The 16,005-nt window shown below is 39.2% G+C and overlaps 1 protein-coding gene across 2 annotated transcripts in view; it reads left to right on the forward strand.

Annotated features, from left to right (window-relative positions):
• LOC121301838 (speckle-type POZ protein-like) overlaps positions 1-16,005 on the forward strand; it is an 87,971-nt gene that overhangs the window by 70,329 nt on the left and 1,637 nt on the right. For both annotated transcript variants that reach the window (XM_041231471.1, XM_041231469.1), the window contains exons 7-10: positions 6,244-6,421; positions 8,330-8,385; positions 9,335-9,457; positions 12,222-12,364. In XM_041231471.1, the coding sequence (XP_041087405.1) occupies positions 6,244-6,421; positions 8,330-8,385; positions 9,335-9,457; positions 12,222-12,364 (500 nt within the window). The remainder of the gene's footprint in view (positions 1-6,243; positions 6,422-8,329; positions 8,386-9,334; positions 9,458-12,221; positions 12,365-16,005) is intronic.

The following is a 16,005-nucleotide window of genomic DNA, read 5'->3' on the forward strand; positions in this document are numbered from 1 at the left end:
GCTCTCTTCCCTTAAATTTTACCGGTTAGGCTCAGGTTTTCCAACCCATTCCTCCTTAAAAGATGTCCTAGAAATGTAAGCTGTCTTGTTCTTTTTTGTGTCAAGGTGGTCCTGGTGGTGTTGCTGTGTTAAATACTTCTTTTTTGTTACTTTTCCATGCTGTCCAGATAATTCTTAGCATCCTGCTTAAGAACCACATCTCTGCTGCTTCTGTTTTACTGTGCATCTCCTTGCTTATGTTCCAGGTTTCACATCCATATAGCAGAGCTGTCCACACATAGGTTTTCAGTGTTCTTAATCATATTTGAAAATGTATGTGATCATTTGTTAACAGGCTATGCATTCTTGTGCAATATTTCTTTGCTATCATCCTTTCCTGGATTTCTGTTGAGCCTGTTCTGTCTGCTGTTATTGTTCTAGATATACACGTTTATTTACTTGTTTTATACTGTTGTTATGTACCTGGATGTTGCACTGTGGTGGGTTTTGTTTTTTGGATACTACCAATGTTTCCGTTTTTTTTTTTTTTATATTTAGTTTTAGTCCCTGAGCTTCGCTTGCTTCATGCACCTTTTGTACACGTTTTTGTAGTTTGTCTTCTGAATCTGCAGCTAGTACTGTACCATCTGCATATCTAATATTATTTATGTTTCTTCCATCTGTTGTTATCCCCTCCACCTCTATTATACTGCGTAAAATCTTTTCTCCATAGTATGCAAACAGATCTTGCCCCTCTCTGTATTCTGGTCCAGGTTGTTTTCTATGTTTGTTGCTGCTTGCTGGTTCCAGTATAGATTTGTTATTAGTCTTAGGTCTTTGCCATCATTGTCAAGCTCCTTTTGCATGTTTATCTTATCTGTATGTCATACTTTTTCAAAAGCTTTTTCATAGTCCTATGAAACATAGAAATAAATCTTTTTGAGCTTCTGTAGCTCTTTCTGACAGCATTCTTGTAATGAAAGTGGCATTTCTTGCCCTCTTTCCTTCTTCTGAAACTTCTTCTCTTATTTTACCTCTTACCCTGTCCATGATTTATTCTTCTCTTGGTTTTGTGACATGACTCATTAAACTAATTGGTCTATGTTTTCTGCATTTTACTGTCTGCATTTTACTGTCTTTTTCTTCATGGCTTTTTTTAACCTCATCAGTTATATCTCAGGTCCAATCCATTGGTCTGTCGATATGTGTGTGTGTGTGTGTGTCTATACATACATGGGTGAAAGTGCTCTGTCTGTAGATGAAATTCTGTCAAAATGGCTTCTCCCAGGTCCATTCGTATGATTCGTGTGGAAATGCCAAAAACATCTGGGGGGTGGTGGAAAACTGTAATGTTTTCACACGTACTTAATGATTTGTGACCTTTTTAGTACATTTTTCTCTTGTTGAACTGTAACTTGATTGAGACCATAGACACCTAACCCATAGAGCACAGAGGAGGCAAGTGATATATTTTGCCACTCTATATTTTGCTCCGTGTAAACACACCGTTCTATGTTTTGTTATAGTTTTGCCTATAAAATGTAAAAAAAAAAAAAAACTGCCCCTACACGAACATTGGTTTGACCCACCGTAGTCCGCTCTGCACTATTTACAACAGCTAACGTTAGCAGCAGTGTGATAGGAACAGAAGGTGCTGGGCAGTTTGGAAACTGCAATAAATATAATTAATGATAATTGTTAGTTTTGTTTATTCTCTATTTATTAAATTGCAGGTAATTGTTAGTTTAGTTTATTCTGTATTAATTAAATTGCAGGTAATTGTTAGTTTAGTTTATTCTCTTTATTAAATTGCAGGTAATTGTTAGTTTAGTTTGTTTTATTCTCTGTTAATTAAATTCTATTCAGACAGTTGTGTGTGTGTGTTTTTTTTTGTTTTTGTTTTTTTAAACAATGACGTTAGTAGGTTCGTGTTGTTGCGGGTCCATGAAAGGATTAACAACAGCGTTTACTGCTATAAGTGCTGGTAATACTCTGAAGCCGTGGTACTGCAAAATAACAGAATCCTGTTTTTACTTTAGAAATGTTTGTTTTTTTCATTAAAAACTTGTCGTTCTTTATTAATTTAATTTTCAGCTTTCACATTGAAGCTTGTTGTGTACAGCTTATTGAAGCAAACACCAAGTAGGAATTTTTCAAGCCCAAGTAAGCTTATTTGTGTATAAATAATTACAAAATATCTTTTAAAGGGACACAACTGAATCGTAAGTTAATTAAACTGTTTGCTTATACTGTCCCTGCCATTCTGAGTACTGTCAGCCCTGGTTAAAGATATAAATAATATACCCGATCCGAAGCAAGTGTAAAACTTGCCTGAATATTAAAGTAAAACACATAAATATTTTAAAACTAGCAAGAAATGACTTGTTGCACTAGCAGCAGTTACGTTGTTGTTTTACATATTTAGAAGCAAACACAAAGGCAAAGACACCATTTCTTAGAACAATAAGACCATTTTAATGTTGGAAAACAAGAAACCCCTCTTGACTGGTCCTTCCTGCAACTAAGTTGATACTGCTAAAATTGGGTTATTCAGCAAAAAATGTCTTTGCATTAGCTTCAGAGTGAAGTCTTTTTTATATATAGTAAAATAGTGCTTTTGACATGGCAAGTGTTTTGAAATGTCTTACTTGGGGAATAATTACCTTCTAAAGAACAGTGCTTGCTTTTCTTTATCACTTTCGTTTAATAAACTACATGTGGGAATTCTAGGTGAAGCTCTGTGCAGAGACTTACATGTATTAATGCATGCTCAGTAAGTATACTGTACATTTTATGCTGAAACATCTGTCCAGTTTTGTAGGTTTGCAATTACTGAAATCGTAACTTCACAACAGCAAGGTTTGCATGGTTTCTTAGAGCTTCTTAATTGTAAAAAAAAATAAAATAAAATAAATATTGGGGGGTGGTGGTTTTGCCCCAGGTTTTCAGTCAAAATGATCATTGTGTGTGTGTGTGTGTGTGTATGTGTATATATATATATATATATATATATATATATATATATATATATATATATATTATATATATATATATATATATATATATATATAAGATATAATTGATAAATATGTACTTTTGACTAGAAGCGTGTATTAAAAGAAAACACACTAAATACATGTTAAGTACATAAAAAATGTTTACTTTGCACACATACTAAAATATTAACCGGTTAAAATGCCTGGTTTTGGCACTTGTAGGTAAATGTGCTTTATAATTATCAATTTCTTGCGCATATGTGTCTCAAACGGCATCACTATATCTAATACGTGTATTTAGGAAAAGTCATGAAGGGGCATGCTCATTACATTCTGGAACGCAGAGTAATTTAAATTTTAAAACCCAAAATGGTCAAATCGACCGGCTTGGTGCTTCTAGTGTTAATGGAGTTTTGCATGTAATTGAACCAGGAAAGTGGAACTCGATTTCATATTTATTTAACGTTCATATGTTTGTAGAGTACTTTAGCTTAGGTATTGTAGTAATGTATATCAATTTATAAGATTGTTTGACCTAATGTCATTAGGAGGACCTGGGAATGAAGATCCAATAGAGTGGTGCTGTTCTATTTTTTTAAATGAGAAACACTTTATTACAGAAATAAATGAAAAAAATATTGAAGTGCCTATATCTGTTTTATTTATTTTCATACCATATACTTAGTATTTGTAGTAAACATTAGTAGTGGCTACCAGTATATGTTGCTGGCCGATCTTTGAGTCTACTAAAATATTTTGTTTAAGAACCACTGCCCTGAATGATAGGTGCAAAACTATGACCCTTAAAATCCATTCCAGTCCAGGTCTATAGTCTAGGCATGCCCTAAATTAATGAACCTGATGAGGGTTAACTCGTTTAGGACCTGATTTCTATCACAAACGCAGACTGGAATGGATCTCGAGCACCACTGATTTAGGGTAATGTCAGGTGTTACATGCCAGTGCTCCAGGGTAACTGTAAGCACACCAGCTACTGGACTGCACTGGTAACTGGGAGACTGCATCCTTCTAGTATATATGGCAACCTGTACATCATCAGCGCTACAACGTTCGCTCCTTCTTTAAAGGAACATTGTCACTTAACCCTTTGCTGTCCTATGTCGGACCAGGTCCGACATTACAATTTTTCCTTTCCAGTCCGATGTGAGACAGGGTAAAAAAGACGTAAATCGCAGGTCTCTAGTCGTTTTTTTTCTCTGGAAAAGCCGAGAAAACCTTTCAATGGCAGAGTGAGACCAAAAAAAAGGGTGTATCTCATAGCCCCATCCATTACAGAGGTTACACAGACATAACAAAGAAGATAGCTGATTATGCACCCAGCACTCAGAATATCACCGACATTTGCAGAGCTTTTTGAGATATTTTATAGTAATAAAATAATGACTTGGACTGCATTATGGAGGAGTTTGGTGATAAAACGAGTGGTCAGGAGAGGATTTATCAGTATGAACGTCTATAAAGAGGTATGTGAAAAATATAGCGAACAAGGGGTGGGGCTTGGCTGGTGATACAGTACTGAGTGTGCTTTTGTGATTCAATGCCTTTTAAACCTGTTTTACCTGGTCCCGGTTTTTCTGTGAATTGTAAGTGGCCTGTATATAAGATGCATGCTTTTGCCTAATTAGGCTCACCAAAAAAAATAAATAAATAACCTAATTATGTGCGTTATATTATGTTCATGTACACATGGGCATCACATTTGACAAAAAGTCATACCAACATGGAGAGAGCCGTCCCTTCCTCCTCATTGTGGGCATCAGGTGACATTTTGAGAAGGTCACCCAGCTCTTCATTGTTAAAAACAGCTTGCTGTTACAAGTAATGAACTGGCTAGATTTATTTACTGACAAATGCGTGCAAATTTACAGATGGAACAGCAAATGCTGACCCTGCTTATTCACAAGCCATGCGTATCTTGTTCTGTACATGTTTGCACAGGCGTGCATTCTGCTGCAAACTTGCTTGTATTTATTATGCTTTTAATTCAAAAACTTCAATCAGGACAAGCCTTTTTGAAAGCAGCTCATCTCGTATTCTAGCGAGTCTAGAGGGAGATTGTGCAGCAGTTAAACAGCTGCTACTCAGATTACCCTTAATTTAAGTCAATTACATTCACACAGAAATACAAAAAGACGGACAGAACGTTTACAAGTACAGATGCAAGTCAGGAGTTTTTAGCCTCGGCTCTGGCAGTGTTTGTTTCTGCGTCTGACTTTTTGGATGCAAGCTTTTTCTTCTCCTGCAAAATCTGCCTTTTAGTAAATACAGCATCTGTCTTAGTCCAGTAAAAAATCACTTGAGTTACACTTTGGTAGGGGGGGTGGGGGGGTGGTGGTGGTCTGGACACTGATTAATCTGACCTAAATTATTAAAATGACATTTTGAATGAATGATGGAAAAAGAAAACAACAATTTAAAATGATATAGTTTGCAACTTGAATCTGGAGTACATCCAATCGTATGTTGATAATGACAAACTTATTTTTATTTTATTTTATATATGACCCAAACTGTGAACTTTTATGTAAGTTTTAGTGAAATGCAGGTCACTTGGGTGGTCTCTATTGGGTAGGGATGCCGGTTGCACTGATCACAGCTTTAACAAGACGTGATATAGACTTCAGAGGGTACTGAGAGGTGACTGGAGGGATGTTAATCGATTTCATTAATTCATATTGTAGAGAATTGGTGCAGAGAGGTAGGCAGATGGCTGCAGTGTGACCATGTTGATGTGAAGACAAGCCTATCACTCAGACCGCTGTCTATCAAACTTTCAATCTGTGGGTATTGGGAACAGCTCTCCTAAACACTGTGACCTGTGATGGTCAGAGTAAAGGGTTTAACTAATAACAATAACACATTTCAAATTCACTAAAATAGCTTCATTAAGAATTAAATAATCACCTGTACAACTATGATGACTGCAGAAAAGTTTAAATATAACATGAGCTAGATCTCTTTATAGAAGTAACAACCAGTGCCATCTCGTATACTGCTGTGTACTGCAGATCAGCCAAAGTAAACTCATACAGGTAAGTAAATTAAAAGTTGTCAGCTCTGACTTTTATGAAGCTGCATAATTTGAGTAATAGCAATAATAGCCCTCGGACCGATTTCAAACATCGTAGCAGTGCAGAATGTCATTTAAAGCTACTTGCTCTTTAACTTGCTGTTCCCCTCCATGTTTGAGATCCTGTGTGTAGTCACAGCATTCATGCTGGTGCTGTCTCCTTTCTATGTGTTGCAGGTTAGCGTGGTGCAGGACTCGGTCAACATCTCGGGACAGAACACCATGAACATGGTGAAGGTACCAGAGTGCCGGCTGGCGGACGAGCTCGGGGGGTTGTGGGAGAACTCTCGCTTCACGGACTGCTCCCTGTGCGTGGCAGGACAAGAGTTCCAGGCACACAAAGCCATACTTGCAGGTGAGGGTGTGAGGACTAGACTGGGCTTCCAGGAGCATGACAATCCCAGTTAAACTGTAAACATTTTAATAGTTCATGCAGACATGTTCCTGTGCAGGTCCAACACGTCTGGGATGTGTTCTGATTGTTCACCTTAACTTTCAGGAATTCTGTGTAAATCTAGGCAAAACTGAAAGATTTACTGATAGGTTTGCACTAAATACTTAAGGATGTTGTTGAATTTCCCTGAGGCAGAATGGCCCTGCCAGTTAACTATGCGTTTCTTTAACTGAGGCAAACTGTGAGCCATAAGGCACTTCATAAGCACCATGTATGTGGTTGCTTTCTGCCAGATTACTGTGTAATAGTTGGGCACGAAGAGATTACTCCTGTCCTTTCATTTAAACTTCTGTTTTTTGAAAGGAGACCACCTTCTAATATCTTAAATCTAGAACCAGTAATATCATTTAAAGTCCCTGAAGCACTAATCATTTTGTAACATTACTGTGGAATGTTCTGCGCTCAAGAAAAAAAAAAAAAAAACTGGAGACATCACTTTGAAAACATGCTTTTCATCTTGGAGGAGGAAATGTTCAGGTAGTCCTGTTTTTTTTTGGATTTCTCCTACTAGTTTAGCAAATACACGAATAGTCAGGTTTTTTTTTTTTTTTTTAGGTATGCTTGGCTCCAGTGTATGAGAGAAATGATCCAAGGATGCAATGTTAAAAAAGCCTCATATTTTACTGCAGATTGAACCATTACAGATTTGTACTTTGAGCTTGGTTAGTCACACCTGACCTCTAATAGATAAACTGTGGCGCTCACAAGCAAAGGCATCCTAGTGAAACCTGGAGTGCATGCATCTAATATCCAAGTGGAGCATTGGCCTTTTGATTCCTAGCATCATTGAAAAAAGAAAAAAGTAACAAAACCAGGTTTGTCTTGGTAAACACAGAGTTGATGTTATCACCAAATTGGGTAGGCACTGTGTAAAAAAAAATAAAATAAAAAATACAAAGAAACCCATAATAAAAAAAGTAAAATTGTAAAAAATGTAGAATACAGTTTAATAGCAGAACCACCTAAAAACAATCTGAACGTTGTTTTATAACTCGTATACTGGGATTATAAAATGCTCCAGGGTCCTGATTTAATTTTATATAAAGAAATTGAATTGAATCAGGGGTGAAAAAAAACAACAAAGAACATTCTGCACAGGCTGACAGTTCCAGCATCTATTAGCAGGGATCTGAAGCAGCCGGTACCCATGGTGTGAATCGGGCACACAGCTTTACTGCAGGAACAGTGATTTACCCTGGCTGCAGCATTCAACACGCTCACTTCTTAAACTCGTCCATTACCATCCCCTCACATTTCACAGTGTATTGCAATCCTGTATTGGGTTCAAGAGGGTGTTTTCCATTTGCTGCGGTTTTGACTGTCTCACCGGGTCTTTTATTTTGCTGATACGGTTTTTGCACTGTGCAGCATTAACATTGTACAGGATATCAGAAAGATGAGCCTCTTTGCAAGATTTAGACATTGGAGCCAGCATCAGGTCAACGCATCATGCGATTACCAAGATTCTGCAGGTTCAAATAATTCCAGATGGATTCAGAGCACATAAGCACTCTGAATAATTGAAACACATAAAAAGGCATTTAAAGTTACGTCCACTTCCACTTTGGTGACTTGAGTGCTCATAAAAGGTGAAGGACAATGGTACTGCCAGCAGGCATCGTGAGACCTGTACACCCCCTGCCATTCCGCCCTGAGCGCCTCTCACACAGAGGGTCTGACATCCAATCAATGCCAGAAAAGTATGGGACAAATATGATCTTGAATGTAATTTGAAAACTTAAGCAGGTGCAAAGTCTGTACAGGGCAATTTTGTCACATGAATTCTAAGTTTATACCCTTGTTTTCCAGCTCGTTCACCGGTCTTCAGTGCAATGTTTGAACATGAAATGGAGGAGAGTAAAAAGGTGAGCATGTCTCTGGTTTGTTGAGTTACTGGCTAGTGAGGCATTATTCTGTTCTGTACTTTGTATGTTAATACGTGCCTGTACTGCTACTGCTTCAGGGGAGCCTAGTCAAATTAAAAGAGGCTTCTCACAACAGACCTTTGTGTTTAATCTTTTACAATTATTTTATATATAAAGCCAAGGTCTGTTGTGCCAGTCAACCAGGACAGCAGGCTCAGTGTCTCAATATACATAGCTTTCTTTTATTTCAAAGGCTATAAAATGCCAGAGTTTTCCCTCCAAATAACCAGCACTTAATTATTTATCTTCCTTCAGGGTCTCGGTTGTGTAGAATATTTTTTTGTCTGTGTTCTTGAACTGTAGACTCTGCTATTGAACGCTTTCACTGACAGTTCTTTTCCATGTTTGGTGCGGTTTGAAATACATTTATTTGCATGCGTCTCTGACATTTTTATAACTTTCCTGATCTGCTCAAAACCAATCAAAATGTTTGCAAAGATCTCGGTACATTTGTAAACTGGTCATGCTTTAGTTATAGTGCAAATGAACCAATTATTTCAGTATGACAGCCAGTACAATGTCTAATGAGCTCTGTTTTCTACTATTACCAGTGGGCCCTACATACACTGTAATTTTAATTCGCTAGAACAAAACAGGTCATTGCACACATTTAGCTTACCCAAGCAACACGAATGTCCACATCTATTTAGCATTTCACCAGCATTATACAATTACACCAAAACCCCCACTGTGCGTAAGTGATAATAAACCACAATCTGATATCCTACCAATTTGAAAATGAAACCGGGTATGTGAAAAGATCACTATCATTTCCTTCCCTTGGCACTCGCTAGGTGTGTCCTGAGAGCTGCTTTTGATCGAGTTAATTTAAAGAGATTACCCGACCTATTCAAATTGCAATGTTTCAGTGTCTTTTTCCTCTTTCCAGAACCGTGTTGAAATAAACGACGTGGAGCCCGAGGTTTTTAAAGAGATGATGTGTTTTATCTACACGGGGAAGGCCCCCAACCTTGACAAGATGGCGGACGACCTGCTGGCGGCTGCGGACAAGGTGAGCAGGGAAACGGGGTGCTCTGCGTGTCTTTCTGAAGTAGCAGTACTGCAGCATTAGCAGTGATAAACCACACCTACTAGATGTACCACAATGAATTGATTATTGATTGCTTTTATTTAGGGAGCCTGAATTAAACATTCATTAATTGATTGGTCACCCCAGTGCCCTATTTGGAGACTCGCATAGCTGGCTTCTTAAAAACATTTGCTTTGCTTGTACGTCTCCAGATTAAAGCACTTCTGTTTCATGATGAGAAATGGCAGAACCTACTGAATAAAAAGAAGAAGAAAAAAAACTCTTGAATAACTGATTCATCAATGGCTGTATTATATTAATTTGCTTAATGTGTATTTTCAGTTGTGTTTTAGGACTTTTTAAAAAATGTATTTATTTTTTATAAATAAGTGTTTTGAATGCGTTATTGTTGGTTCCTTTTCAAGTGCGAAATGTAACAATTACTAAACAGGTATTTACTCCCTAAAGAACTGAATCCTGGAAATTGTATATCAAAGTTGCTCTTTGAGCCTGTGACACAAAAGCACTGCAGTCACAGATCAAAGTGCCATTTTTCCTTTCAAGACTGACCTGATTGGAGAGCCTTGTTCGTTGCCACCTGCGGTGACCCGCTCCGCTGCCGACTCTTACTGAGGTTACCACACCATTACCAGCACCGACCTAGTGCTGTCCCTGAACCATCCTGGTACTGACCCATTACCGTACCTGTACCAAACCGGTGCTAAAGTCAATAACGACTAGGTGCAGACCTGGTACCTACCTGGTGCCAAAGCCACCGGACCGGCCTGGTGCCGGCCAGGTTCTGAGACGGTCCTGAACCAGTACTGACCTGCTGTTAAATGCACCAAACCGGTACCGAACTGATCCGGTACTGACCCAGTTCCAGCCTGCTACCAACCGGTGCCAAGGTCACCGGTCCCGCTCATGTCTTGACTTGCCTGGTCAATGTCTATAAGCAAATTGAGGCAGGAACTGTACGACTGTGTACTGTACACTGCATTGCTTGCTCCTTGCATCATGCCTGGGTTCTTTCCCTGTGAGACATGCAAGACATTCTGCCTGTTGAGGACAAGCACGGCAGGTGCTCTTCCTGCCTGGGGTCAGAGCACGTCATGGAGGCAATGGCTAATCGCAGCTTCTGCAAGTTTTGTGCCCCTTTCTCCAAGCGCAAGCTTGATAACAGTTATCCCTCAGCTCTAAGGGGCGCTTTACGTTTCTTACTCTTGCTCAGCGCTCTGCCCCATCACCCTTTCTTAGAGAGGTGGCTGCGTCCTCACCCAATGGCTCTGCCAAGGCAAGAAACCATCCCAGCACTCTTCCTCATCCTCCTCAAGCTTTGCCTCTCCTTCCCCTCCCTCGCGGAAGAGGAAGAGCAGCCACCATTCCATGTGATCGGCAGACTCAGAGCAGTTTCCAAACCAAGGAACTGTTCTCGCTGCATTAATTCCTTTGGGGCTGCGAGTGCAGATTGGACACCGGAGGACATACTGTCCATTGCTGCCTTCTGAGGAGGTGGGCGATCAGGAGTTGGCGTTCCTGTCTGAGGCTGTGGAGTCCGACAGCACGTCCCCTGCGGTTAAGTGCTCCCTGTCGACAGAGCTTATACTGCTAATAAAGTGGGCCACCGTTGTTGGACGCCTCGATCACTCCAGGGCATACATTCGGTCCCGCGGTTGTCGAGATGCTGGAGCGCTCTCACTGTTCACGGTAATCCACTAAGGAGCTGGTTCGCTTGCTTCTGAAGCAACCACCTCCAGTACGTAAACCAGCCCTAAGCCCCAGGAGCCTCAAAGACTGGCACAACCGGCTGCGCCTGCTGCCAGGGGTGATGTTTGGGACAAGCCACAGGCTGAGGAATTTGCAGCCACAGGCCCAGGGCCCCTTATTAGGGAGCCACCTGGACTATTGGCATCGGTGCACCACAGACACCTGGGTGCTTACTACCATTCAGACTGACTATTTGTTGCAGTTCAAGTATGGTGCCTGTCCCTTTCGGGGCATGACTACAACATCAGTCACGGACCTGCAAGACGCTGATGTGGTGTCTCAGGAGGTAGCAGCTCTGCTGCAAAAAGGGGCTATTCGCATGACCCCCACCAGTTGGAGGACGGGTTTTGCTCCAGGTACTTCCTGGTGCCAAAGCCTAAGGAGGTTAAAAATATTGACAATGCAACAGCTGTTGCAGTAAATCAGGCCAGACGACTGGTTCCAGAGTTGGGGTCAATTCCAGTTCCATTTCTAATCCCAATTCCCTTTTAATCAATTCAGTCCTAATCCAATCATTTTACAACAAAGGCTTTATTGAACAAACAAATACTGTATACAACTTAATGAACTTGTCAGGTAACCTGATAAAGCCTATGGCATAAACCTCAGTAAAGACTGTGCTATAAAACAGAACAGAAATTGGAATTGTATAAAAGGGAACTGGGATTGGAAAAGGAATTGACGCTGACTGACTGGCTCAGCACGTCACAGAGCGGCTTTTATATACAATTTGCAGGATTCATGCCTTTAGGAAGTAAATACCCATTTGGTAATGGTTACATTTCTATTTCAGGGAACCAGAGTTATGATAACCTTGCATTATTACCTGTTAGATATTGGATAAGCTGATTGCACCTCTGTTTAACTGAGCTGTGGCGAATCATTGTACCAGTGACTGAGCTGCTCCATTCTTCTGCTCTTGCTCCCGATTTGGGGAGCCCAAAGCCTGACTCACTCTTTCTTGTGCCCCCCATTCCAGTACGCTCTGGAGCGTTTGAAAGTGATGTGTGAGGACGCACTCTGCAGTAACCTGTCGGTGGATAATGCCGCAGAGATTTTAATCCTGGCGGATCTTCACAGTGCAGACCAGCTGAAGAACCAAGCCGTGGACTTCATTAACTAGTGAGTGTGACGCATGGTCTCTTATCTAGGAGTTAGAGGTTGCAGTGGGTCGATAACAACTTAAAAAATGTAGTAGATTTATTTCTGGAATTTAGATATTTCTTTTTGCTGTTTTTCACATTTTTTTTTAAATCATTTTTTATATATAGATGTTGGGTAACAATATTATTTATTTTGTGTAAATATTTAACCAGCCACTTTTAAAAGAAAACACATTTGTAATAATAAAGACAATTCACTCAAGTCGTGCATAACCATGCAATTGTGAGCAGGTAAGCTTTTACTGGTGATGCAGGTCTCCTTGCTATGTTGCTATGAATCTTGGTGAGCCTAAACTTTTTGAAAAATAACTTTCAATAATCTAATAAATAACAGAATTGAAAACCGAATAACATGAATGCCATGTGGATAAGAGAACGACTGGCGTTGGCAATCCCAAGAAATGATGTTACCTTTAGCATTGGTTTGACCTGAGTCAGAGTTGATACAAAGTCTGGAGAACAAGATCATCACATGAATCTGGAGGCATCGTCTTAGTCATCAGTGGACTAAGTCTGCATTAAAAGAAAAATCCTAGATTTAGAAAACAGCAGCTTTAGCAACAGTAAGTCACTAGGGCATTAGTCTTCTTCGCCCTTGCATAGTTTTTATTTTATTTTGCGTGTGTGTATTTAAAATCAATAAAGAAAATTATTTAAAAAAAAAACATTTTCAAAAAAGAACCCCTCTTTCCCTTCCTTGAAAAACTCCCAACAGCTCTGATCTTTTTGAGCTATAGAAGTGTAGTGAATAAATGTCCGATACGTTGTGTCCAGCTGGGTGCTGTCAAATGCCATAAGTAATGATTGCATCCTGATTTAAGTGAAAGGTCTGGGGTAAGAGGGAAGATGGATCAGTACCCTTTGTCCCCTTTGTGTCAGCTCTAGGAGCCACAGTCATTAGTCCTGCAGTTCTGATGTTGTGACAAAACCCCTGGGGCCTGCTTTCAGTTTCTCTCAAATATAGAAACACCTAACAGGTGCCAAAGAAAAAAATAATGGATATCGATCTTTCAGTATTCTCCAAACCCCAGGCTGATACAGAATGTGGCACTGCTCTTAAACCAGGCCCGATGCTGTTTTAAAAATAATAATTTCTCACTGTGTGATCGCCTGACAGTGCTGCAGCCATGTAATTCTGCATGTGCCTGTATTGCCTGTCTCCTCCTCTGTGCCGAGATGTGATAAGCAGCCGCTTCATCAAGTGGGTGGAATGGAGAGCCATTCTACCTTCCGAAGTTGGGCTCCTGTGCACCCTGGGAATTTGTTTGTTGGCCCGAGGGGAAAGCTTACCACATCACTCGCGTGATGAAATTAAACGCAGATGCTATTACCAGGCAGGGTCTCAGTAGCCAATTAAGTCCACAGTTCCTTCATTATGATGTGTTTTATAATTGCAGAAAGACAAGGCAGTAGCGTGAATACCCATGTGTCTGCTTAGATGATGGCTGGTGAGGGGATGTTGGCGTTGCAGCTTTTGAACCCAGATGCGTCACTGGATAACCTGTTTGTTGTTTTTGTTTTTAACTAGACAGCAGATGGCTCTTAAGTCATATGTGGCTTACTGATATTTGTGACATTATCTCCTATGTGAAGTCTCCTATTTTTAATTTGAAAAGACTGTAAAAGGAAATCTATAGTCTTGGGTCGAATCACCTACATCAACAAGCAGCATATTAGTGTTTAATAAGCAGAAAACTTATTAATAAGAAGAGAAGTTTAATAAGAAGAGTTGCTACTATTTTTATTCAGCTTTCTAGTAAATATAACTTCTATATAAGGTTTTAATAATTACAACATTATCTATTTAAGGACGTACAGATATACAGTACCAGCACATATTATGGAAACAACAAATGATTTACAGCAAGACTAGGGTTGGGGATTGAAATGCCCATTTTTCCTCACTTAGACCCTTTGCTGACTAAATATGTTGGTATCCCTGATTAGATAATACTCTCCTTTTAAAAATGTGCTTCATGATTTTAATGAACAGTCTCTCCCACAAGTGCTGCGGTCCCCCAAATATGATCCACTTACTGCCAGTGTGGAATGGCTGGATATTACATTTTCTATTTATTTTACCCTCGGTACAATAAATAATTACAATTATATTTACTGACAATGCTTTCCATCATACTGTTGCTGCCAGTTCCTTCCATCATTATAACTGAGTTTTTTATTTTCTTAGTTCACCTGCTTTATGTGTCTAGGGTTTAAATCAGAGAAGTGTTTGTTTGTTTTTTTTAAACCACTATAGATGCATAACTATAATTTTTTCCACCTCTGCGACTGTAGCAGGTGGGAGCGTAGTAAAATCCTACAAAGTTAGTTTCGGAAGGGACAATCATTTCTAAAATCAGCTCCCTAAAGGACTTCATCTGGAACATCAACACTGCTATATGCTCCTAATATAATTATATAATATAATAGATTGTGTACAGCTATCCTTGTGAATGAAGTAACCACAGCACTTTCTGAACGTTAATTGATTATTCTGTTTATACTGTATAAGAAGGATAATTACAGAATAGAAAGTGTTTTTTAACCCTTTTAAACAAGTTAATTAAATCAAGCTCTGCACCTGCTTAGCAACATCTTTTAATTTGGAACAGTGCGATTCGCCTGGTTATTTTGTCCTTGGATTTGAATGAATGCAAGGTGTAATTATTCACTCAGGACCACTGTATATGAAGAAGTTTTTTTTATGCTAGATATCTCAATACTTGTTGTGTAAAACAGGATATTAAACGGTTTATACATTAAGTATTCCTTTAAGTAAGTAAAACATGCATTTCAGCATACCACACACCCCATCAATATCTGTTATTACCAGCTGTGCATGATGAAGCTATATCGAGATGCACCAGGATAAAGGTTAAGCCTACACTGCATGCCTATTTTTAGAGGCAAAAGAAAAAAAAAAGTAATTTATTTGTTGTAATGCATTTAAAACATGTTTAATGCCTTAGGGCAATACCATGTTGCACATGGTTAAAATAAAAATACATCTATTAGAGGATTAAAGCAACAATAAGATCAGGCTACCTGAATTCCAATATGTTATGCTTCCTCTAGCATTCTCTTTCTATAAAATAATAAAAAAAAATCAATGGAGATATTTTGAAATGAATGTGCAACCCAGTTGTCAAGTCTCAGCTTTGCACAGCGTAACACTGCCTCCATCTCTTGTGCAGGACTGGGTTTCGGCAGGATTGCATGTTGCCCTCCAGGGCTCTACATTTAGATTCTTTACTACTGGCCCCTTGGGCCACTGAGGTAGTATCTTTACTGGCCCGGATACAATTTTAACTGGCCCAATCGTAAAGTACAAAACTCTTATCACCCTGTTCGGCAAGTTAATAGCAGAATAATGTATCAGGTTGTGTGTTAGTGCCATTCAAAAATAAAATAACCAATCTTATGGATTATTTGTTTAACCATTCCAATTGTGTATACCATATGTTTAAATGGTAATAGCTGATCTGTTTTTTAAATCTGGCTTTTTGTACATTTGAACATGGTTTGCCTAGATGACTGTTATTTTTGGCTTCAGAGTTGCTACGACATCAGTAAATTAAAGAAAAAAAAAAAAAAATGCAC

The sequence above is a fragment of the Polyodon spathula genome, chromosome 28 (assembly GCF_017654505.1).
Source record: "Polyodon spathula isolate WHYD16114869_AA chromosome 28, ASM1765450v1, whole genome shotgun sequence".
In the NCBI taxonomy this organism is placed as follows: domain Eukaryota; kingdom Metazoa; phylum Chordata; class Actinopteri; order Acipenseriformes; family Polyodontidae; genus Polyodon; species Polyodon spathula.